General features: G+C 38.4%; 1 protein-coding gene across 7 annotated transcripts; it reads right to left on the bottom strand.

Annotated features, from left to right (window-relative positions):
* Nucleotides 1-72: 72 nt before the first annotated feature.
* On the bottom strand, nt 73-26515 carry mitfb (melanocyte inducing transcription factor b). 7 transcript variants are annotated; one of them, XM_067527804.1, is made up of 11 exons: nt 26412-26495; nt 25284-25422; nt 14059-14290; nt 7311-7526; nt 7083-7178; nt 6276-6393; nt 5874-5966; nt 5722-5778; nt 5500-5575; nt 4587-4734; nt 73-4027 (listed from the first exon to the last, which is right to left on the bottom strand). In XM_067527804.1, exons 2-11 carry the CDS (start codon nt 25385-25387, stop codon nt 3632-3634), a joined length of 1536 nt encoding a protein of 511 aa, XP_067383905.1. In that variant the 5' UTR covers nt 25388-25422; nt 26412-26495; the 3' UTR covers nt 73-3631. The 7 variants fall into 7 exon arrangements, with proteins under 7 accessions (XP_067383905.1, XP_067383904.1, XP_067383908.1 ...); XM_067527803.1 differs by having other exon boundaries at nt 26320-26466; XM_067527807.1 differs by lacking the exon at nt 25284-25422 and having other exon boundaries at nt 26412-26515.

The raw sequence follows: 26515 nt of genomic DNA, 5'->3' as shown, positions 1-26515 counted from the left end.
CTACACTTTTTGCTACAGTGTAGTGCATTATAGAGAATGTATTAAATGTTAAAAAAACAAAACAAATCCACCAACATTCAAATAAAACTTTTAATATTTCTCACATTGTTTCCATATTAAGTACCGATGAGTGTATGATCACTAATCTGAAACCAGTGCCTACAGCAACTATTGCTACATTCATCTCATAAAAAAACTGTAACAATAAGAACAGTAGCAACAACAGGAGAAAAAATTGTCTGTCTGACCCACAGGAATGAGAATAAGCATAGATGTCGTAACGTAACACGGTTCCTCGTCAGTGGTTTACCCATGATGTGTCATACCAATTGGCAGGGCCACAGAGATGGCTTGTAAATGAAATACCACTATGTGTAATGCTGATTTTGTTGATTCGAAACAGTCACTTCACTGGGTTTTCAAAGACTTCTCAGTTCTAATAAAACAGTCGATCTGGTTCTATTTACAGGGCAAACCTTTACCGGCCTGTGGTCACTGCACTATCAAGGCTCAGGACTTGGTCACTACATGGACCAGTTTGCAGTCATTTGAAGTTGTGCTCCACCAATTAAGAAAATCGATTTGTTATCTTTTTCCAGAGCTTTCAACCACAAGGCATGTTGTTGATTAGAGGATAGTTGTTCAGTGGATAGTAAGCACCGTGTTTGATGTGACACCAAATATACATTTACAAGCTCCAGACCTAGGCCATGTGACTGAGCTAACTCCATGTGCTGATGAAGACTAAAATGTTGTTGAAAGGTCTGGAAAACAATAGTTTCCTACATATGTCCTCATCAACAAACTTTTACAAAGTATTTCACCTGTTGATCCTTTACTTACGGCCTGATTGCTGTAACAGAGCCTGACAAAGTTGCATGAGCTAAGCTGTTTGCAGCTCCTAACATCTTTATAAACATACTTTATTTTGATTATTCGGCAGTTGTGCAAACTACATTCGTACCAGGCAAAAAGATGCTTAATATTCAGTATAACAAGAAATCCCAAAGTGGTCAACATTAATAAAATCATAGAGACATAAAAATAAATAATATTGAGTAAGTATTTGCTAACATTGAATCTTTTGGCATAAATCACAGCTCTTACTGGTGAACTCTGGACACCTCAAATATCTGGCCAATGAACACAGGTGAACTTCATTCATATGATAGTATTTAGAAGAAAAGTTCTAAAGTTAACACCACAAATGCCCAGTAGCTGTTCACACACCTTAGTTTGTACTGACTGACCAACACACCAACATAAACTATTGAGCCATCTGCTAACGTGGCTAAAAAGGAAAAGATTCATCATCATTTCTCATGTACATGGTTTCATATTTATCCCGGTGGCAGTTTAAGCCAATTACACTGCTCCAGCTTCAGCAAGCTCAACAAGTGCCAAGTAGCTGGCAATTTTCTGTCCTTGTTTGACAACTATATTTAGAAGCACAACACTGCTAAGACAGCTCTGAATGAAGGTGTCAGCTGTCACTGTTAACAATGCTGAGAAAGAAGCTACAGTACAAGAATGGTTAGTCAGGAGAGTTGCTATAGTTAGTCATATAAAAGTGTTATTGAGATTATTATAATTATAAAATATACAAACATGATGATTAACATTTAAGAAAAATAAGTTGATTTTATTATTTGATTGGCTTCTTTATATTTTTGCTCAGTTTACTTGTATTATTTATTTCATAATGCCTTAATTATTCATTTAATTTTGAACACTTTGGGATAGAAAGCATTTTCTGATTCTTCAGTCTGTGAGGCATATAGTTGTATCTTATACTGAAAAAGCCCCTTGTCTACTACTCTCTAAGGTAAGTTTAAACCTTTCACGTTAATCCATGAAGCACCAAGCACATGATTAAACATCAACAAAACGTTGCGTCACTCCTCTCACATCACCAGGGTAACAGAAATGACTGTAAGGCACTTAAAACTATTAAAAAGATAACCATGTTTATGCTGTTTTAGACAAATTCATAAGGAGATCACATTGTAAAGATGTGTTGCTGTCAGGTGCAACTTTAACCATTGCATAGTTTACCAAAATGGGGGCTGTGCTGTAACGTGGCTCTCAATGTATGGCAGGTGATTTCTAACAAAGCCAACATGCTACAACTGTTGAAAACAAACTGCTGACTTATACAGCAACCATACACCATAAATAATTCATAATCTCATACAATATTCTGTATGCATTTGAAAAGCCAAATACAATAGTTAGTTTATGCTTACAAAAAAAAAAAAAAAAAACAGGCAAACAAACTTCAGTGTTTTGACAATGTCATGCATTTCATACAAATTCTCAAATCTCCTTATACTCCTTGGCAATATATATGTTCACATAATGAAAAAAACAAAACAAAAATGCACGGGAAATGCCACCGCAAAGGTGTAAATAAAAACAATCATTCAGGAAATGGACGGATCATTTGCATCAACATACTTAAAGTTTAACCCTTACAATAAACTGTGTGCTGAAAAACTAGAATTTTTCTATGTCTTAGTGTGACCACTCCAGACACAAACACAATTAAATTATTCGTACACATAAAAGATGGGTAGAACTTCACAATATTCATCTCCTTCTGTGCATGTCAAAGCTATTTTAGTCTTAATAGTTTTCTCTAGTTTTGGCCGTGATAATAACATATCTGGTGCACATGGCTGGATCGATTAGCACTAGGTAGTAAATGGATGCATTAAAAAGCATGTGTAGAAAAATTTGACCTCGATTGTTGTTTTGCATCTTGCTCATCATGGCACTGAGTGATAGAATAGGATTAGTCATAATCAGTGTTTATTCTCTTTAATTTAATTCTCTTTACTGGAGACCTTTTTGCTTTAGAGTTTTTTTTAATATGCTTTTATTTACTATCATTATCATTAAGGCTCTTTTAAGAGCTCTGTTATAAATACATTTTAAGGGGAATGTGTACATAAAGCCCTGTTTACTAAGATAAATAAATTAAAAATCTACTTGTCTATTTGTCAAGCAAGCAATTTCAACTGGAAGACGACAAAGACTCAGCTAACAACCAAAATATGTGCATAGCAATACGACATCGCTGTATACACATCTTAATAAGGCATTGGCACATTCAAATTTAATCTAAGACACCAGGAGTGTAAAGCACTACAATAATAAATAGATTTTTTTCTATTATTGCTAGTGATTTAAAAAGCAGTGTTCATCTCACCACAAAATATCTACATTTCTGACCATGATTTATAACTTCCCAAGATTCTTTGGAATCAATAGAAATAAACATAAACTAGTCTCTATTTAAAGATAAATGCATTTTTTTAAATATAAAAACTATTTTTATAATTCATTGTCATCAAAGTATCGATTAAAGGAAACACTTTAAAATCAGTCCTTGAAATCAAGCTTGAGGGCAAAGATATCACAAAACTACCAAAAAAAAAAAACCAAAACAAAACAAAAAAACCCCTAAACAACGGAAAAATGTTGACACATGTAAACACAGGTGGGGAAGGAAACAAAAATGAATAAAAGGCACAACACAAAGAAGAGGAAGTGTCTTCAGCAGCTGAACGTGAGATTGCAGCTGTCAGAAACATGGAGATGCAGGTGAGACATCTTCCAGCAGAGGGTGCTAACAGCATTGGTCATTCTCATCCATGCTTACACTGCTCTTACGGCTGCTGTCCTTTGAGGTGTCCGGAGAGATGGACGAAAGCAACGGGTCCCCTCCTCTCACTGGAGACAAGGTGTCTTCCATGAGGATGTCGTTGAGTTTGGAGCCCGGTTTGCTGTGAACGCTGTAGTTGTCCTCAGGGTAGTTGGAGTGGCCTTCGTTTAGCTCCAGGGCACCTGGTGCTTCGGGAGTGCAGGCAGGGTGACGTTGGTGATGAGGGTGGAGCGTGTACAGGTCCTGGTTACAGTCCTCCAGAGCGGGCTCTTGCTTGATGGTTCGGGTCGCAAGTTCAGCAGGGCAGAGCACTGATGATGCAATGACCAGCCCGTGAGCCCGGGCCTGCATCTCTAACTCCTGTGAAGGACACAGAGTGACGAAGAGTTTCACTCTTTGCCCCAATGTCTATCACTACGACAATCGTCTGTTCTTGTGTCAGGATCACTTAAATCTCACGTCACTGTTCTGTTTCAAATGCAGGTCAAGAATCACTTCCCCTTGATAAAGTTCTAACTTACTAATCCAAGGTTTCTATAGTCTATTGGCTAACAGACTTTCGTTTGAAATCTAAAAACCCCTCAGACTGTGACTCAGTGAGCTATATGCCTCCACATTTCCTACTTGTAAAACATTTTTTCTCAGTTTTCCACCGATAAGTCTAATTATTAACTTGGTAACAAGATGGCTGTTTAAACAGGCAGCTTCCCCCTAAAACATGATTTTTGCTACGCAAAGAGAAACACTCAAGCCTCATATATTTCTTTGTTCTCAGCTGGAATCGGTAGATAAGACACTGGTTAAACTAATGGGAGATAATTCAGTAATTATGCAGTAATTATGCAAATGATGTGCTTATAATGCAATTCTTTGAGCCTGTGACACAAACTTCAACCAGGCTTCATGAAAGTGTGTTCACCTGTATCCTCAGCATCAGATGTCGGTTAGCATGCTCAAGCTTCTTCTGACGATTCTCCAACTCCTTCGCCCTCTGCTGCTCCCGCTGAAGCTTCCTGATGTAGTCCACTGATGCCTTCAGGATGGTGCCTTTGTTCCAGCGCATGTCTCTGAAAACCACAGAGGGCCTGTTAGTTTCACAGTGTCTTGGATCCTGCAGTGTTGATGTAACTATTGATTTTAACTAAGAAAAATCTTTTGTTCCTTAGTCTTATGTTCTGTCATTTTTACATACAAAATGTAAATGGTAAACGGTCTGCACTTATATATCACTTTTCTACCTATTGGCACTCAAAGCGCTTTACACTGCTTCTTATTCACCCATTCACACTCACACGCACACACCGATGGGGGAGCTGCTATGCAGCTGACCAACACTCACCGGGAGCAACTAAGTTGGGGTTCAGTTTCTTGCTCAAGGACACTTCGACATGTGACCGGAGGAGCCGGGGATTGAACCACCAACTGCGACAACCGCTTTACCTTCCTACGCCGCAGTCACTCACAGACTGTCACTCACAGTCTGTGAGTTTTCTCAGACAATCTTTCCTTGATTAGAATCTTGTATTGAAAAAACACCTAATATTTGCATCAGCTAAACTTTAGAATGTTTGCACAGGACTATACATTTAAATCTACATTTATTTCAGGAGTATACACAGGACTACTATAGAATCCGTCTGCACTCTAATTATTTTTATCTCTATAATTTTTATCTACAATTCCCTTCTCCTTGTCTTTACCTCATAACATTTCACTTTTTAATTAACAAGTGACCATTCTGGTTATCAAGGCATGTTAAAAATGATGTTTTTTAAAAATGTGTTGAATAATAAGTTTTTAAAAGAGGTAAAATGGTCATATAGGGAACTTACGGATCATTGGATTTTGGAATTAAAGTTCCCAATTCTTTAATGCGATCATTGATGTTAAACCGTCGTCTTCTCTCAACTAAAGAAAAAAAAGAGAACAAAATCCATTGATTAGCTGACAAATCATTATCTGAAAATGTCTTTTATTAAATATTATTTCTATATATACTGTCACGTAAAAGATTTAGATGAGGACACTGTTTATGAGAACCGATAAAAACTCACTCAAATTATGGTTGTCCTTCTTCTGTCTTTCCTTTGCCATGGCTCTTACCTCAGCTTCTGAAAAAATGAATAATCAATAAAATGGGCAGTGTAGTCCAAATAGAAAATTGTGCAGAAACAGATAGATTTTGGAGCTTATTAACCAGACATACCCACAGGGAACCCTTCAGGCCTTTGATAGTTGTCAAACTTGCCACAGGATCCAGACTTATCCAGCATATGCATGATGGCCGGGGATTGTGAAACTATGTGATAAATAAGGTTTTCAATATCAAAACATACAGACCAGATACAAACACACTCAAGAAAACATGTCAGACATGCACAGTCACTATCCCCACACAAAGGATGATAACAAGAACTGGACTAATAACAAAAGGCTGCAATATGAGCCGCAGAGGCCTGGAGAGTAAAACTCTATATTTTCCATGCAATAGTGAAGCTGAACTATGGTTCAATTATGGTTCATTTTCACTGCTCATCCATCTGTGTTCTGATGACTGAAGCCAGGTATTTAGGTTCCATCCCCTGGTGTGACACATCATGTTGCTTACCGGAGTATTCCCTTTTGATGTTGGGCAGGTTGGCAGGGCAGGAGTTGCTTATTGGGAGACCTTGCTGGGACATACCCTGATTACCATACATGTCCATGAGGTTAGCAGGCACAGGGATCTGAGGGGACACAGCAAAGAAATTATTCCAAAAATCACACTCCTCTCTTGTATAGATGCTAATCAGAATCACAGCTCTTGGTAACATGGAAATGGTGAAGATGCGCAAATTAAACAGGGTCCAACAGCCGTTATATTATGCCAGTATGCATAATGTCACTGTTAAAAGATTAGTCCAACTTTTAGCTGTGAGTTAACTCTTTTTTGTCTGTTAAATATAATTCCACAACCAGAAGCTGCTAAGACTAGTTTAGCATAAAGTCTGGAAATACCAAAAAAACAACTAGCCTGGCTCTGTCCAAACAAATCCACTCTCCAGCAACTCTAAAACTCTAATACAGAATGACAATTTATAAAAATTACATTTTAAGGGTAAATGCTAAGCTATACATGAGGGGATTTCTTGGCTGATTTGTGTTCCCTGCTGTGAACCTGAGAAGCTAGATTCCTGGAGGTTTTCCAAAAATACCAAATTATTTATTTACATTTGGACATAAGCTAAAGATTGTAGTACAAAGGAACTAGTTTTAACATTCATATAACTACAGCCTTAGCTTGTCCATGATTTATGTGATTGTTTTCTGAAGTCTCATAGATCAAACACCCACAGGCTGTCACCTTTTAAAGAGTGAATTTCTTGATCTGTATGCAGTATCAGTGTCGATGATGAAACGATGTAAGATCACATACCGTGCTGGCCATCTGAAGTCCTGGGTCCATCAGGCCAAGGATGTCATCACTGTAACTGGACTCCAGACTAATAATGTCATCAATGACATCATCCATCTAAATTAAGACCACATACAGAGCAAAGGGTGTTGCACATTAATATGACTACATGTGTACATGTTCAAAAAAAGATTGTGTGTGGGTGTGTGTCACTGTCACTGTGACAAGCTTGTGCACATGAAACCTCACCTCTTTCTCGCAGTTAGCGTTAAGGGTCAGTAAGGCCATAGGGCTGTTGGGGGCACTGTTGCCTGGCCCTGGCGGCATGCCCCCGTGGTCAGAGGACTGGTTGGGGCAGGGCAAGCTCAAAGGCTGAGAGCCAAGCTTTCCCAGGTATCGCTTCACCTGCTGCTGCTGGGAGCGCTGGATGTGGTACTTGGTAGGGTTTTCTAGGTGAGTCTGGACCTGTGAAAAGACAAAAAGCAGGGTAGGAAGGTGGGGAGATGAACAAAATAGACCAAAAATAACGTGTTATTACAGTTACAGCTCATTAGAAGTCCTGCTGGTTTCGAAATAAATCATATTAATATGCGCTTCCATCATTCAGTCACAGACAAATTAAATATGACAGAGATAAGGAACATAATTTAAAATAACTTTAAACGAAAACAGTTTTGTCCTATTTTATGTTTTTTGGTTTGGCAGGTTACAAAGTATCTTTAGTTTTAGACCAAATATACCTCAAAGTCTTGCCCGGTCGTCCTATTGCACAGTAATGCCTATAATATTGAAATAAGCCTGACACATAGTTCAAATCCTGTGATGCATTATGTTTTTTTCTTGTGCAACACAGTCGAGAGCTGTTATCTCGGGTCACGCAACATTTTCTAAATATTTCTCTTCAGCTCAAATTTCTCCTTTTTGAAATTCAAAGTTCACGCATCTTAAGTAAATGACACACACACACACACACAGAGACCCACACTGCACTACCCGCTTATGGATGAATTTGATTTCTGTGGATCATTAATCCCCACACAGCATTAATGATCCAGAAAACCTACTGCAGGCAAATAAATAAACTTCAGAGACAGTGTGTGTCACGGCTGTTACAGAGCTGCTGCGTTCCAGCTCACATTTGGAGAGTCTATATTTAAAACTTCCCGTTTATTGCATAAATTTGTCGATGCAATGATGATGAACTTCTGCAGTTTGTAAAATACACACTACAGATAGTTCAGACCAAAATGCATCAGGAGTGACTGTACTGGTGTTCAGACAGAAAATAAAAAAGAACTTATCCTGATCATTGTCATGCTGCCCTCTGTGTGTAGTGCTAATAAATAAATTCCTCCTCACCGAAAAACGAAAAACATACCTCATAAGGATAATATCCAAGCATCTCAAGCATGATTTAAAGTAAAGTGATCCGTCTATTTTACTAACAAAACACAAGGTAACTAAGAAGTGCTGGAGCTGCTTCCTTTCTGGTTGCTGCAGTATCCCGCTAGTCTGAGAAAAGACACATCAAGCTCATCTTTTAAAAGGCAAGAAAGGTGATTAGTTATGCATGTCAAAAAATCTGAGTAAACTACAATGAGCCTTTTCAAATGTGTGTTGTTTTATGTAAAATCTTAAATTAGGCCTTTATGGTGCATCACGTGACGTTAGGATGTGGATCTAACAGTCAGAGCCTTTGTTCTGTAAGGCCACCTCTTTTACTGATGCTCACCTGGGGCTGTCACTTTGCTTCATGCGCTTTTTCTTTTTTAACACTGCAACTACATCTCAAAACCAATGACTAAGGACTTTGGCTACTTTAGTTAAGACATCAGTGTCATTTGTTCTGCTTGGACACAGATGATAGGAGGTCACCGGTTCTGGATGAACTCTTCCCTACCCCTGAGATTTCCTCAGCCTCCGTTTGTAACCCCTTCACACTGCTCCTGACATTTAAAGCGATATGGTTATTGAATGGATATAAAAAATGTACTGACTTCAACAGCAGCTTGTTTCATGACACGTGGATCCAAGAAGAAGACAGCCTCTATTGCTGTATTCAACTGCTGAGCACTGACATTCATCATATGGGGACACTAACCTTTTAAGAGTTAAATATAACATCTGAATATTGCTACGAATTAAAATGGTTGGTTTAGCATCACTTTCTGATAAGGTCAACAAAATCAACAAACCTTGTATGGGTAGGTTTTATGGTAGAGATGTTATATTGTACTTGTAAATACTACATGTGTACACTTAATAAAGTAGGTAGTGAGACGCCATCAGGTCAGACTACTTGAGTTTCTCAAGTTTTCTCCACACTTCTCACCAAAACAAAAACTCTTTCAGAGCCTCTTCTCCATGCTTAGAGACAATGTCATTGATTTGCAGGGGATGCTCATGTGAGGCACATTAAGTAGCAGTATATCCTGCAGGTATAACTGAAATCACCATGGGTTGTAAATTGTCATTACAGGGCTGTAAAACTGACACCACTGAGAGGGTCATGTTCACAGCCCATCAATGAGTCATTAAGAAGAACCATGTTATACTTTGGGCAAAGGTGCAAAACAATGAGATTCATTAGTGTTAGTCACTGATTTTCTTCACATTATGGTGTTTAACGCTAGTGTAATATCATCACTGCTATGAACGTTTCACATAATCAACCCAATAAATCAACTAAGAAACCTTTGACATACTGTCATCACCTTTTAACTTTCATTTAAATGTCCCTCTTCTTTTGTTTACGTTCTCTTCATTTTGCCTTTTATTGAGAAGCTTGCTGTGACTTCTGTAATAAGGTACTCAACTTTACTTACTACTCTGGCAATTGTTTTAATTTCTGCTTAATTTTTGCTGACTGATCAACCATTTGTTGCATACAATATCAAAAACGAAATATTCCAGAAGTGAAACCTAAATGGAGTGAATAAGGGATCTGAAATGACTCATATTCAATAAGAATATCTGATAAAATGCGACTTTTCCTTTAATTGGTTTCATTCAAACTGCTTCATATTTTAATATTATATCAAGTACATTAAATAGAGAATATCTATCTATTCAAGCATAAAAACAGAATCCTGTTTTAAGAACATTTTCATTTGATCTTTCTTCTGCCACTAACCATCTCATAACACCCTAAATCTACCCAGTGACCATTAAGAGGGGTTTTGACAGCTACAGTGGACTGGGCACCACTAAGCTTCCTAACTATACATACAGTAAAGTAGGTACAAATAACTACCTGAAGAGAAAATCACAATTTCTATAAACTGTAATATATCAGTCATGTGATTTCCTATATAGGTTATCATCTTGAGACCTGTCAGATTCAGCCCAGTCAGGAAACCACTGCAGCATCCACATATGTACAGTAATATATTTGCTTATCATGCACAAAGACTCTGTGACCCTTGTAAAGAAACACATCCACAGGAATAATAGTTACTGTGTAAAAACAGAAACAAGGAAATAGAAACAATGAAGTCTTTATGTGCACAAGACAAAGTAAACATCTCACCATGAAATGCACCTCTGTAAACTCACTGTAGTAAAGCAGCATGCATAGATGTAACAGCTGAGTTGGTTTTTAAAAGTCTTCAGTCTTACTATTTTATTCTGGCTGTTGACACTATGTTTGGATTAACTGATTGCCAGAAACTAATAAGGAAATATTTAGATGATTGATTTAATTACACCAACTACACATTATACAAAATGATATATAATATGACATAATTGCCAGCTGCATGTCTTTGAGCTGTGAGGAGTTTCTATAATAAGATAATATCTGACAATCACTGTTCACTGGAGCCCCCCTGAGGGCCACAGACCCCAGGCTGTAACATCCCAGCCTTTTTAATACAAATTGTATGATGAACTTGTCTCGGGACCAGATTTTAAAGGCTGCTCATGGTGAATAATGGTGTATTCACGAAGTCTACACGGACTTCACTGCAACTTCATTTTGTTACTAGATATAAAGTATGTATGAATAGTCACACATTGAGGTGTTCATATATACAGTACATATTGGCGATCGATGTGTAAAGGTATTAAAGACACTTTGCTGCATCTGTAACAACATTATTTTACACAGACACAACATTTGGGATTAACCGTTGACTCACAGCTTCTGGAACAACAGCAAATCAGACATCTTGTTACTTATCAACTCATTTTTAGCAATCCACCGCCCCGTGGGCTCAAAAACACGGCGGAAAAACACACAAAGCATCCTGTTGTACCAAGGGAGGACACAGGGAGAGAGTAATATGACAAACGCTGATTTGTACTTTTTTTTCCTCCGGTGACTTGCATGCTTTAGGCATTCCACGATGGTCCTACCAGGATGCATTAACAAGAATGCCCCAATTTGCTACGCAGACTAGAAGAATGGGCCACTTTGTCTCACAGTTAAGCTGCTAACGTGCTCTGTGGAACTTGCAGACAACAACTGTGATGCTGATGTGAACAGCTAGATCAGAGCGACCTGGAGTCTCTTCTCCGCCTCTGACGTATTGTCACGATATTATGCAGAAGCTTGGCAAATTATCAACGCAAGACGAACCTTGTGACTTAAAATGGTGAATGGTTTTGTTAAAATTAGCATAAACAATATGTTTTGACTGTGCGCTCTGCATTTTGATACAATCAACTGTAATAAATAATAGACTCATTTATTGAGTAATACACTGTGGACTGACACCTTAATTTTGTAGATCAACTCTGATTACCACATAAGACTGCAACACAGTGCAGACAAAATTGTAATTTGTAATATAATTTCAATGCTAAACATCACAATTTGAATCTATCACCAAATCCAATTTCAAATAAAATTTTACTACAGAATCGATGAATGTGTATTGATCTTGAGTTACACTGGTTGTATAATCCAACAGAAATGCAAAGTGTGTGTGCAGGGTTAAAGAGCACTTTGTTCTTTTCACGGCACCACAAATCCTTTGGAAAAAAAAAATCTAGAAATCATTTTAACCCTTTTAGAAAGTTATCCTACATAAATATCAAAGCAGTGTTTTTTTTCTCTTAAATATGCCATGGAATGAAAGCAGTGGGGCTAATTACGAGCATTCTTCACTGAATTAGCGTTTGGTGTGTGGTAAGGCTGTGCTCGCCTTTGTCTTGATCCCTAAACCGATCCCATACTTATTCCCCAAAAGGTCAGAGGTCACTTGGTTAATTAAGGGTCCAATCAGTCTTTAGATAAACTCATCTGAGCTTAATGTTTGCACTTTTTGAGGTCCAGCAGCTCTGCCTGGTACCCCTGAGCTTTGTGTGGACCCTGCTAATCTACCCACAGACTGGAGAGCAGGTTAACCCAGCTCAACAGCGCCAAGCTGGAACGGCCTTTATATCTGAGGACTTCAGTCAACGAAGAATGTCTGTAAGCTGTCGCCAAAGCAGTGAAATTACTCTAACTTGATGTATTGTACACAGGGCGAGGGGTGGGGCTCATCCTAAATCTCTCAAAGAGAAGCAGATTACTGAGAGTAATGTTTATGCTGCGTGAGGAGGCCAGTATTTTCAATGGATATACTGTATGTGTCCTTCACTGCTGGCCCATGCCACACACATCCAGGGTGATGAAAGTGTAGCTAAGCAAGTAACCATGAAATCTCTGAATGTGTTGTGTGGATGGATTTAGCTCAACAAAGATTACTTAATAGCTTACAGTTTACTGGCACTATTTATACAATTTTCTGTTGAGAAGTTACACAATTAAAACTATTATTTCCACTGGGGCTCAAAACTACTTATGAGCTACTGTACACACAGACAGTACATCAGCTATATTATTTTACTAAGTGCAGTATTTTATAACAGCAATGTCTAAGAAACAGGAAACATAAACTTCTCTTATCCCCAAGGCAGCTTTTATTAAGTCATTGAAAAGTTTATTATGTTTGATTCTATTTTTTGGCACAAAAAGTGCTTAAATTTGTAGATATAAATAATCTTGAAAAGTCAAACGCACAAACACAATAATATATTTGTACAAAGGTTCATATACTCTTTTGACCATGGCAAGACATCAACATCTGTGGTTCCATAGCCTATCCATGACAAACTTACACACTTACATGTCAAATCTTAAACACAAGAAACAAGGACACACAAGCATTGTGTCCTCATCATAAACTCCTTGTACATTTATCATTATTTTCATATTATGTTATTTATGCAAAAATGTACAAACCCACATCTGAAACAGGAGGAACTCACTATGTCTTCTGTCAACATCCTAAAAAAACTTTTCAAAGTACTTTCTGATGCAAGTTTTATCAATGCTGTAACTCAAAGGAAAATGTACAAGCAAAATTGAAAAGATATGGGCGTTAAACATCAATAACTCTCAAATAGATTCTCAGTCGCTGATAAGCAAGCTCATTGCCACACAGCATGGCTCAACAGATTCAAATCAATATTTAATAAAAATTGCAACATTTCTGGAAAAAAAAAAAAAAAAAAGCACAAGATAAAGCAGGTAAACTCACCAAACTGCCTCATTAAAATGTATCCTCATACACGACGGTGTCTGGTCATACAGAAAAATCTTACCAGTCTCCTGTCCCAGCGGACTGCCAGGGAATCAAAGCTATGAAAAGATGTGACTGTAGCTGAGCAAATAGGATTAAAGATGGCTAAATCCAAATGGTTGGAGGCACAGCATGCATTAAAGAGGAATTCTCTCAGGAAAGATAATCCCCATATACGCATTTTAACACACTTCACTCACTCCTGTGTTTTTTACACACAGCCATAGTAAAACCACAATTGCCTGACTGTCCACACACACGAGTCAATAAAATCTATAAATACAGTTCCGCCTGGGCTGTTCTTAATGCAGCAGTGACACACGCAACTTCTAATTTCCGAGGTGGAAACTTTTTACATACACTGTAAAAATTTTAACATCTTGTTAATCCTGCATGCTGCCAAATCACCATCATAAACCATAACTTACCTTCAGCACCTCCATCGGAACCTGTGCAGCAGGTGGTAAACTGACCGGGGGGCTGACATTGATGGCAGGGGTCTGGGCCAATGTGGTTTGCGGGTACTGGGAGGCCTGTTGTCTCTGTTGTTCCCGCCGCTCCTGCTCCTGAAGCTGCTCCCGCATCAGCTGTTGCCGCAGCAGGATGCGTGATGTCATGGCTGAGGAGCTCAGCGGGGGCTTGGAGAAGCCATGCTGGCCACTGCAAAAGGCAGAGAGATGCCAGATGAATGAGCAGAGACACAGAGAGTGGGTATGTGAAGGGAAAGAAAAGAGGGCATTGGAAAGGTGAGGTGAAAAGAGGTGAAAAGACACAAGAGTGATAACAGAGAGAGGGTAGAGAGAGGTTAGACGAGAAAAGAGAGGTCAAGCAAAAGAGACGAGAGGGAGAGCACAACATGATAGAAGAAGATGAAGGGAAGGCAGATGGAAAGAAAAAGGGCACAGATCAAAAGGAAAGCTTGGCACAAGAGCTACAATTATTAGTCCCTAATTAGTTGACAGAAAATTAAATGACAAGTATTTTAGTTAGTTGCTAATTGTTTTAGTCTAGTTTAAGCAAAAATGTGAAACATTTGCTGGTTTCAGCTTCTTCAACTTTGGGTTTTTGGACAAAATAAACACTTTAAACTAATTATTTGTGGTTTTTAAAGATGAACTGCTGGTAAATGGAACCAATTAACTGCAGCCTCACGTCTCTGCAATTTCTTTTTAGAAAGATAAAAACTACATCAATAATATCAAAGTATTAGGCTAAATCTAATTTCACACAGGTCATCTTGTTCTGATTTTGGAGAACAAAAAAAACTCCTTTTTACACACAACAGAAAGAGGAAGAGTTTTTCACAATCGGATGCTTCAGTTTTCCCACTCTCTTAATTTAGACAGCTTCTCTTCAGACAGAGCCCTGCAGTCCTAAAATAGAGAGACTCTGCTGAAGCAGAAGTTGTCGGGATGAAGCCTTCATCGAGTGAGTGATCCTTTTGATAAAACTCAGTAAAACGTCTGGCCAATCCAGCTGTGCAGTAATCGCACTAATTAGCCAGCGGAGTCAAACACAGCTTCGGTCTACAGCATGTTGAATGAGTGTTGAGCCCTCAATATACCATAATTCTCCCCCGAACACTGCATATAATCTCACTCTCTCTCTCTAAACACCCACTGAAACCTACACAACAGCAAAATTATGCTACAATAAATAATAAAACCACATTTTATGACCATTGGCATTCAAATAAAAGCAGACCCACACTAACAGTCCTATTCACGTCTGGAGATAAGGTTGATCTAGCTAGATTAATTAAGTAACTAGTGGACTTGATGACTGAATTACAGTCATTCGGTCAGCAGAAAAAGTCTGTGCCTTGTTCTCTGAAAGTACTTCATCACTGTGGGTTTTTCAGACCAACAGCTATTTTTGTTTCTTTGTACTTCACCCAATACATAGAATCAGGTTTAGTGTTCATATGCATAATTCCTTTGTCTGTGTGACTTTGAGTGACTGTGTTTCCTTTCATCCCAGAAATTTCAAACAAAAGTGACTGGATCTAATGCTAAAACAGCTTCTTTACTTTTTTGTTTCCGCTTCCAAAACCAAATCCTTTGACTTTTTTCTCTTTAATCTACTTCACCATTTCTCTCAGTTTCCAGACAAAAGTGGTTTTGAATTCATTTTTTTGCAAGTAACAAAAATAAAAAGTGGTCTGTAAGTTAATGTGAAACTACAGGTATAATGACCATAACAACTGTCACTAAAGTATAGCGGAAAAAAGTATCACCACTGATTAATCACCAATTAATTCATTTATGTTAATGAAAACAATAGTCAACGGATTAATCACTAATGAAGATAATCATTAGTTGCTGCCCTAAGTTAAAAAGCTTTAAGGATTTCACATCAAACAATGTATTTAAATTTGTAACAGTAATGAGTGGGAGACATTCCCCTATTATATTAATTAGTAGCAACATCTTATCTTTTGATGCCAATGCAACAACCACATAAACACACAGGTTCACACTGTACATTAAGTACAAACCTTATTTCCAGAAAAGTTGGGACACTATATAATATTCTGTAAACATTATTGCACCTCCACAGCACCACAGACAGTGGCCTTTGAACTCTGCACAGATAACAAGTCAGGCAGTCCCTCCCCTCTTTGAGCATAGAGGACGCAGCATCCATGATTTCCCCAAAAATGACAAATTTTGGCTTGTCAGACTACAGGACACTTTTCTGTTTCACCTCAGTCCATTTTGCCACGGTGGTGGCATTTCTGGTTCTTGCTCACAATTAACTCACAATTACAGATGCAATGGAAAAGTGACAATTGTTCTCAGAGGTGTTACTGAGCCCATGCAGTTTTACACTATAGAAGAAGAGGTGGTTGTGATGTTTGGGCTGACACAATGAAAATTGATGAGGGGGCCAAAAACATAGAACCACCTCTTCTTATAATTCACTCCAACACGACTCCACTACCTTTAATAATGAACCGAGAGTAGAGTTATCAACTTTCTGACAGTTTCAACCTGAAACTGAAAAATTGTAACCTTGTAATAGTAGAATCATTGACAGAGGTGCTACATTGGACTGCGCTAAATTGCACAGGTGGTTGTAATGTTATGCCTGACCGGTGTATGTCCTGTGTTTGCAGTAAGGAATATATCTGTGTATCTTATTGTAGGTGTAGGTACATTTTTAAAACACATCCCTCGTCCTTCACACTGACTACATTCTTCCAGTAACACATCTATCAGTTTATAGATCCTTGTAATGTGACTGATTTTCATTTTTCTGATTCCTATTTTAACTCCTGCTTAAAAAAGACATCTAAAACTATGATCCAACTCAAAGACAAAAACCCAAAGACATTTAATTGTGAAATATCTCAGAAAGCTTTAGAATTTATCTGACAGACTACTCATCTCAGTCTTACATTCTAAGTTATGTTATTTTTGGCCATGGCATTCTGATCAAAATATCTTCGCACCGTTCCAAACAATTTGAGTGACAACACTTTCATCGTCACTTTAAACACAACAACGTGAAGGTGTAGCAGCACTTCCAGGAATAAGGCAGGATACAACAGTTTCTATCTTCACCTAACGGGACTTGGCAATACAAGAGCAAACACAGTCACACACTAAAGCACACTTCAACAAAGATGAGTTGTTTACCAACAAACTTGAATTTGTAATATATGGTCAGTAATTTCACCTAAAATATCATCGGTAACTCATTAACATGTTTTTCTCTTTATAATTGTGACAATCCACAGACATTAATCAATGCATCAGTCAAATAACACAACATCTAGATGTCATCTATTTAAAACTTAACATTGATACAATTTTGAGGTCCACATTTATTTTGAAATTATTAACTCGTCAACAAATGTCAGGCAATGCCGTAACCTACAGCACCCCGTGTTCATGTTTACTTGAGAGCATTATAAGTTAGTTTTAAATGTACACAAAGTTTTATGTGGGTATTCTGCCCACTGCAGAATACCTGGATCAAGAGCTTTAAGTGAAGAGTGGAGTGGGGGGAAGACCAAGTGAATTGGTATCTTTCAGCTTCTGATTGACTGAACACACTTGATCAATATAATTATTAGGGTATGGCAGGCTTGGGTGGGAAAAAAAGCACTCAAGCGCTTCAGTGCATCATTCAAACATTTCCTTTTACTCCTGTATGAGATAAATAGGGTTTCCAGAAACAATTAGCCTACTTTAGAATAATAACAGACTATTTAATAAGTAATACAATTTTAAATGGAGACGCTCAGAGTTCTGAGGCCAACAAGTAAATGGTTGTTTACTGACAGTACAGCCTAACTTAATATAAATCTCAGCTAGCATTTAAACATAGGAAGAATTGTCTTGTAAACCCAAGCTTAACCCTAAAAGTCAGGATTCTTTCTATCAACTCAACCCTAAGCATGCTAGCATTTGCTGCATCTATGAGGAATCAGCCAATTCAAATCATTTTAATGGAACTGTGTCATAATCCAAAGTATTGACAAATACACATTTGAAGCTGCGAGTAGTGCTACAAATGTGCATCCCTAAAATCACTGATGACGATAATGATTAATTGTATGCAAGTATAAATATACATATACAGCGATGAGTGACAACATGCTACAGCTAGAGCTGACCACTAGTCAGCAACACAGTTAGAAAATAAAGTTTTCGGCGGTCTCTGGTGGACAACGCAGGTAATTGTGAGACTGAGTTGAGAGATTTTTGGTCCTTCTGTGATGGAATCTCTTGCTCATTACCAGTCACGGGCTACAGTTCACACCAGTGTCACTATGTATGCCATAAACAAATACATGTGATATCAATGTCCTACAAGCTTTTTTTAAACAATATCAGCCCCTGATCTGTAGTGGAAGAGATTTAACTACTTCAGCAATTACTTAGGACATTAATCCTGACATGTTTCCAAATAGTAGAGAGTGATTTATAGCTCAGATCCACTAAAAGTTGTAGGGACTCATGATTCAGATTGGGTATATGTGTGTGTGTGTGTGTGTGTTTATGTATACTGTATGTGTGCATGAATGACCAAAAGCCTCTCGACAAAGCATAGCTCAGCTTCCTTCTCTCTCTCTCTCTCTCTCTGTTTCTTCTTTTCAACTGCTCTGTGGCAACATAAAAAGCTCTTTTGTCCCTTTTAACTTTTTCACTCTTGTGTGTGCACACACACCTCCTCTCATGTTTGTGTGGATCTCAAAAAAGAAGAAAAAAATATACACAATGGCTGTACAGTCTTGAAGAGTCCCACCCACCCAACTCATGATTCTGTTCACTACACTACTACAGCACACCCCATTTTTTAATCAGAGTTGAGTCTTTGATGCAGGTTTTATTGATTGACAGAGAGACAGTAACCAAACAGGAAAATGAAGTAGCCTTACATCTAAGAGGGGGACGATAGGCTTTGGTATTCAGTAGAGTCAAATCACTGAGCTGTCAGAAGATAATACTCTGTAATGAAGATGCTGCAGCACCAGTACTACTGCTGCTAAATGACTTTAGATGGTAGAAGGCTGCCACCCACTTTTCATACCTAATGACCCCTTTGTGACTAATGAACAGCTCTGCCTAATGGAAAATGATGGTAAAACAACGACCTCGTGTAAAAACTAATAGTGTTAGTGTTCATTAGGAAGGCCATTTGTTTAACTTTGTTCCAGGTCCCTAAAGTAACACAACATTTAAAAGCCTTGAGTATCACCTGCCAATCAACTGTATGCCTTTCTGACAAATTAGAATTTTATTAACCAGTTGTTGCCCATACTATTCAGCAAAAAGACACTGTGCAAGGAGAAATCCTCTAAAGCCATTATTAAATGTATATTTCTGTCCTTCATCTATACATAAAGTGTTGTATATGCACACACAGTGTATACATGCCTTAATGCATGCCAACAATATTACTGAAGCTGAGGTGCCATACTCACACATAGTCGAATGAGCAGGGTCTGTACACTTGCATTCCTACAGCCTCCATATTTGTTTGTTTTTCCCTGAAGGTGCACCACCCGCCCTTGGAGAGCAGTGAAAGTCATGCCGGTGGTGCAGCCCTGAAAGTGTGTCAGAGGTGGGAGGCTCCAGGCCCGGCCTGGAATCTCCAATCGCTACGCAGAGTCCCAGGCAGAGGACCAGCCCCGTCAAGAGCAACACCACGGCAAAGGAGAGGGCACACAGCCACTGGAAACACACTTTTCATCAACACGTTGCTGTAGATACTGCTCAGATACTGTTTCACTTTAAGATGTGTCGCCACCGTTGAGTGACCAGCCCACGACCTACGTTTAGTTGCTGTTATGTAAACATTGCGTATCCAAAGTGACAACTGGTCGTGAGCTAAGACATAGCCTTTTTTTTTAGCTTTGTGACAATCATTTATTAGATACCAAAACTTTTAATTAAATTTTTAATTATGCTATTTAGCTTGAAGTCCTACTCCACTAAAGACAATATTTGATGTTTGACCTTTACTGTGCAAAGCAATGTATCTGCAGACTTCACATTACGACACAGAAAAGTTAAAATTTAATCTAAGCTTTCTAATTTCCTAGATTCTGGTTAAGAAGCCAGTTATGGGCCATTATCCAAAATGCATTTATCACAACTATCAATTATCTCAAGAAAAAGTTTATTACTTTGATATAAAATCTTGCACAGAGAAAGAACTACTGAAACACTTACAATTTCTTTCAACAAAACCATTTACAGCGCTTCGCCCAGCAGGTCGAGATCTTTCATCGCTTAGCTTATTGCATCTACTCTTAGCAGTGATCTTCAGAGGTTATTGAAAGAAAGTGGCGAGAGAACACAATTATGAATTATGAATATCCCACAGGTATAAGGGGGGTGGAAGGAGAGAGGACAAAGCTAAGAAACTGCACTTTTAAAACAAGCTAGTAATCCGCTCGTACACCCTTTGTACATCCCTGACATCAGTAGCAGCAGATATGTTAGCTTTGCAGCCAAGGGACACAGTTTAAACTAAGGTTTGACCATTAATGAAGAAAAACAACTATAACTAGGTAATGCTAGTACCAATGCAATGTGGTCCAGCAAGAACTTTCAAAAATAACATATCTTCATTAAAACTGTGAAAAAAGTGAAAAAATAATGTAGCTGGCAGGAAATCCACTGCTTTTACAGAGATTCATGGTACTGTAAGCTGATAATCGGGTGTGATAATCCAAAGTGATAATCGGTTTCTTGGTATTTAGGTTCCGTACCCGGTGCAATTCCTTTTTCTTGTTTTCATCAAGACAACATGCACGTGCTCCTGCTACTTTGAAGAGAAAACACAGGACAGTCAAGAGATCCCTCCAGTTTTCAAGTTCAGGTAAATAAAGATGCATGTTTAAACATAAGAAAGCAGCTTCTTCTGTCACTCCTGAGGCTCCGTTACTGGCACCTTCAAGGAAAATGAGTCCTCAGTTTTCCTTGAGCACATTTCCATAAAACAACTTTGACGTGTACGTATGACTGAGGATATGACTTGAATATGATCTGTATTTTTAAACATAACCATACATTTTCAACTAACAGAGTGTTATTTTACATTTAGTATAAAAGGACCAAATGAAGCTTTTTTCAACAGCGAGGAGGTGCAAGCTTCTTTTACTCATAGAAAATCAGTGTACTAACAATTTCTATATTGTCAAATGTGAGTGTCTGTTGCTTCTTTGACATATGTGAATGTAAATGAAGTGTCCTCAGAATTCTGGTCAGCAGGACTCAACCCAAACATTCAACAATTTGAATATTCATTCACTACATAGATATGGTTTTACAAATCGGCTATTTTTCTTCTTGACATTAAATAGCATTTTGCCTTGCATGAAGCTATTGTTTTTTTTTTTCCAACACTTTTTCAAAGTAAGGCCTGATGATATGACCTCCTGTGCAAAAACGGGTGCTTTCAGTGTTTTGCAGTTTCTCCTAATCACCAACAGAGGTTGACAGAGATCACAGAAAACTAATATTAAAACGTAAGAAGCAAAACAAAAAGATTTTTTAGGGTTTTTCCAGTGCATGCAAATGTAAAGCAGACATGTGCTTAAAAAAAGCCACAGAAAAATGTAAGATACAGGAACGTGGTCATGTGTGCAGAACAAGCTGTTCTGACATAATATTTTACTGCAGCCAAACCACCTGTCTGTGTCATTTAGCCCTTCAGAGTTTCTTAGATCATGGATGAAACTATTTGTCCTCCTGGCATCTCAGTCTGGGACACCCCTCGGGAACAAGCTGCTCCTATCACCAGCTTTCACAACTGTCAAACTCTGACTAAGCTCACTGTCACAGGCAGTTTGACTTTCTTTTGACATGATGAACACTCTGAAATGCAATCCTGCTCAATCCACAATTTTCATAAACACGAAGGTCGACACGAGCATACAACCAAAATAGAAACCTTCTTTAAACATACAAGACCTTAAAAAAACACGTATTTAATGCTTTAAGATGATCAATATTTTAATAAGTGACCTGTCTGATATTGAGCCAGACAATAAACACTGGCAGAGGGATTAGTCCCTCCAACTTTTCAAAATCCACTTTTAAGTTTCAGGTTGACTTTGAGAGAAGAGAGGACTTAATAAAAATGTTGATATGTTCATATGATTAACTCTTAAGGGCAGAAAAAGTACTTTACTTCCTCTTCCTTTTATTATCCCCTAATCCATATTTTTATTTACTGTTAATATTCCTCTAAAAGGATGCTTTGAAGTTTTGAAAAACATGCAGATAAGTTTAGATGTTTCTTGGGCAAATAATTTAGTAGACGGGTGTAAGACAAGTACAGAGTTGCTGTCAAAAGATTCCGAGACCCAGCAGAGCAGAGATTTTCCCTCCAAATTGATTTTTTATAGTAGCTTGCCCTTTATTTCTTCTTAATTAGTAAGTTTGTACCTTCACAAGACATCACTGACATCTAAAGAGCTTAGAAGAGTGTGACAAAGTGGAGACAAAGGACACGGTGTAACAAAACTGATTTAGTCTCACGCAAAGCTCTTTCATGTGTCTTTGTATCTACAGTAAGTGGCACTAAACACCTTTACAATTAAAAATTAATAAATGTTGATGTTGAAAGACACATTTTTACGCTGAGCAAAGCTAAAAGACTATAGTGGATATTATATAAGCATGTTACACTGCGCATTCGAAATCATACGTATACATCAATATTGGAAAGTAATTTGCATGCCAAGTACGCCTGCAAAAAAACGATCCCCCAACTCTCGGTTTCAGATATAACACATCCACTGCTATATTTGTACAGCTTATTTACACTGCATAGAAGACTAGTTTCACCGCCTGTCTCACATCTATATTAGGCACAAAAAGTCTGGCACATTGTCTATAGCAGTCTGAGCGTGCTGTCAAACTGATACGGAGACTGCAAGAAATCAAAATAGACCTGCGAATGCTAAGACGACTTTTGTCACACTTTAGATTTCAAATTTAGAAACAGTGGGGCAGCCATGACAAGACATCACACAAGTCAGCAATCGATCTATCTAATTATAACCATTTTGCGCAACGTCCCACAACACAGCCATTGTGACTAATGTTGTGCTGGGTCATTCTCATGTGATGGGAAGAGGAAGTGGGATACCTTCGAACGAAACAACTTTTCAGGGAACTTTGCCTATACCATAGAAAATTACGTTTAATTAAGTAATTTACACGATTTAATGTGATTAAATAACAGCCAGCACTGTTGCTTCACTTACACTGGGGCTGATTGCAACTGCTGCTCTGCCTGCAACAGCACAACAAGCTCGAATTCAGCCCAGTGTAACAGCATAATGAAATTTCACAAATCAAAAAATTAGCGAAGAACTGGGTTAAAGGTTAGGATGATAGTTTTCCCCCTTCAACTTGTGTACTGGCTGAATTTAGTGAAGCGGAAACAAACTACAAATGTCCAACAGAAAAAGTAACTCCCAAGCATCAGCAGTAAGAGCTCTGTCTGGACAAAGTGGTGCACTGTCTTCGCCCTGACAATGAGGCCATGTATTACTACCTCTAAACAACATAACAGAGATGTGCAAACAATTAGACACTATTCTGGTAATAGATGTGTTATCGTCATCATCACCACACAGGCAGTGGTGAGTTTCACAACTTCCCAGTTATATCACAGCTGAAACGTGTTTATTATGTATTAAAATCACCTAGAAAAGGGAGTCCTATAGTTTCATCATAGTCAGTAAATCTGTTTTTACACCTGTATGTTAAACACACATTTTGAAAAAGAAGTCAAAATTCATCCATTTAGTTTTGAGATAATGTTCATGATTCTTTTTCTTAAAAGAAATAGTTCAACATTTTTGGAAATAATTTAATTTGCTTTCTTCCCGAGACTTAGATGTGAAGATTAATGTCAGTCACATGGCTGTGAGATAACTATAAAGCTACAGCCAGCAGCTGATTAAAATGGGAAACAGAAAAATAAAGGAGGAAATCAGCGAGGTTGACTTTCTCCAATCTAAAGGTGTCGACTACAAACATACTGACATCTCTAACGCTGACCTATTACCTTGCGGTATCTGCTGTATGTGGTTTTACAGCGGTCTTATGTCAATTCTGAACATCAGACTCCAGGAGTCTCCAGGAAATAACTACACCCAGCCAAACACACAATAATCCATCACAAATTACAACTTGTGCACTTTATTTTGTACAGATTAAAAACATGATGGAACATCTTGATTTAAAATGTAAAAATGCTGCTCAGTGGATGCTTTTAACTTTAAGGTAGGCTAGCATTTCCCCCCGCTCCCAGTCTTTCTGCTAAGCTGACCTAACTCTCAGTTAGCATACAGTTGAGAGTATCATTAAATCCTCAGCATGAAAGTAAATAACTCGATTTCCCTTTTATTATTGAATTACAGATTATGAGTATTCATGGCACCTAAATGTAGCATCTTTTGCAAACAGACACATCACACACACACACGCCTGAAAGGTAAAATCATAACCCATAAGCTCAATGTGCTGAAACTGAAAAAAACTGAACTGAAAAAAACATTATTCTATGTGTAAAATTTTTGTATTTCTTTTCTGAGAGGCCACAAAAATATCTTTCCTTGACTTTCTTTACTATCTTTACATTTTGATATTCTGTGAAAAAGTATCAGATTTTAAGTATTTGCCCACAACGAAAATAGTTGTAACACAGGCTTAGCTGTAAATGAAAACATAACTTTTATCCAGAGAATGCAACATGATAGTCATGAAGTCATTTTTACATGCATACTGCTACACTGGGGTGTTTGAAAAGTAATTCCCAGGTTGAGTTTTAAAATAGTCTGAGTAAAATCCAACACACCCTGCTTTGGTTCAGCACAGAACTAGACATGAAGCTGAGCAGCATCTCATCAAACCCTGACCTGTGTGCTCCTCTGCAAGCTAATATTTGAAGATTATGTTGACAAGACAACACCCAAATGAAGTTGCATAACTTCATGCCACCAGGAAAACCATAAGGAATTAGAGGCAACTTGAAAGCGCCCTCCAGAGCTCAGCTCCTGGACCAGCTCCACTAACATGACTGGAGGAGCCTCATACAAGACTTGTAGTGTAATTATCACCTCAACTCCAAAACCGCTCCAGCATGGGAAATAACTGTCCACCACCACACAACTGACCTGGTTTTTAAGGGCTGACTCTTTAATTCGTAATACGTTTTAGGTTCCTCCTGGAAGTCCTCTCCAACCTCGAAGTCGGGAACAATTCCTGATTCGGACTGCATGCTTGCAGATGTCAACTTTTGGAAACGCTGAGCCCCTAAAAAAAAAAACAAAAACAGACGGACGGTGTTTGTGGCGCCGTACTTCGCTCAGTACCAACCACTGACAACGCAAGCCTCAGCCCGGGACCCGGAGGACTGTAGTCTTCCACAGCAGCGAGCTCGCCGCGGCTAACGGGCTGCAGGCTGCGCTCGAACTACAACTACCAGGATGCACCTGTGCTGTCAATGTCATCGTGGTTTTCATTGGCTGCAGAAGCCGTGGGGATTTTTCACACGCGTATACTCACAGTGAGGTGTCATAAAGTTAGGTTTGCTTCTTAATAATAAAGTAACAAGTGTTCTAGCGTTACAATTCACATTAATTTAAGTTTTATTTATAAAACAGCAGCTAATCTGTGACCTACAGTCTAGTGCTTTATAATCTTAAACATCAGAAGCTTGCATTACACTTGCCTGTACCACAATACTAGATGCATATTTTTGAAATATTAATGTCAGAACGTCAACTTACTCACTGAAATAAGTTGAATTATGCTCCACCACATCCCCGCGCATTTTACCAAAACAAACAATGTGCCTGTTTAGGCTATGACAGATGTTTCTCATATTGGGAAAGCACAAACAATATCGCATTAGAAATAAATACATAAATGGTCACTTAGCCTACTGCAAAGCAGCTCAATACTAAACTCCCAGTCAATAATTAATATAGAGTGACCTTGAAAAGCCAGCACACGGTGAAAATATGAATAGGCTACTTGTGATTTCATGTTCAGTCCTAAAAAGCATTTCCATACATGCATCCCCTTTGTGGACTTGACTCAATCGTCAGGCAGGTCGCTTGAACACTGCATCCACGCAGGGAATTACGTCCACCTTTGCACCAAAACAACCCCAAATCAGTCTCAATATCACACACGAGCAGCACTCACATTGGTAATCATTTATTGCAGCTCTATTGCCTCAGCAGCTCTATCACAAACTTGTGAAATCATGCAGGTATTGCACCCAAACTGGAACAGACCTGTCGACCCTCATGTCTCTGCTTCCATCCGTTTCCTGTGCAGACTGACTGACCTGACTTTGCCGCTCGTCTCTTTAGCTCTGCATTCTGCACAAAACAACTTA

Source organism: Channa argus, chromosome 13 (assembly GCF_033026475.1).
Source record: "Channa argus isolate prfri chromosome 13, Channa argus male v1.0, whole genome shotgun sequence".
Classification (NCBI taxonomy): Eukaryota; Metazoa; Chordata; class Actinopteri; order Anabantiformes; family Channidae; genus Channa; species Channa argus.
Note: the sequence above shows the minus strand (reverse complement) of the source record. Positions and strands in the feature narration are given on the sequence as shown.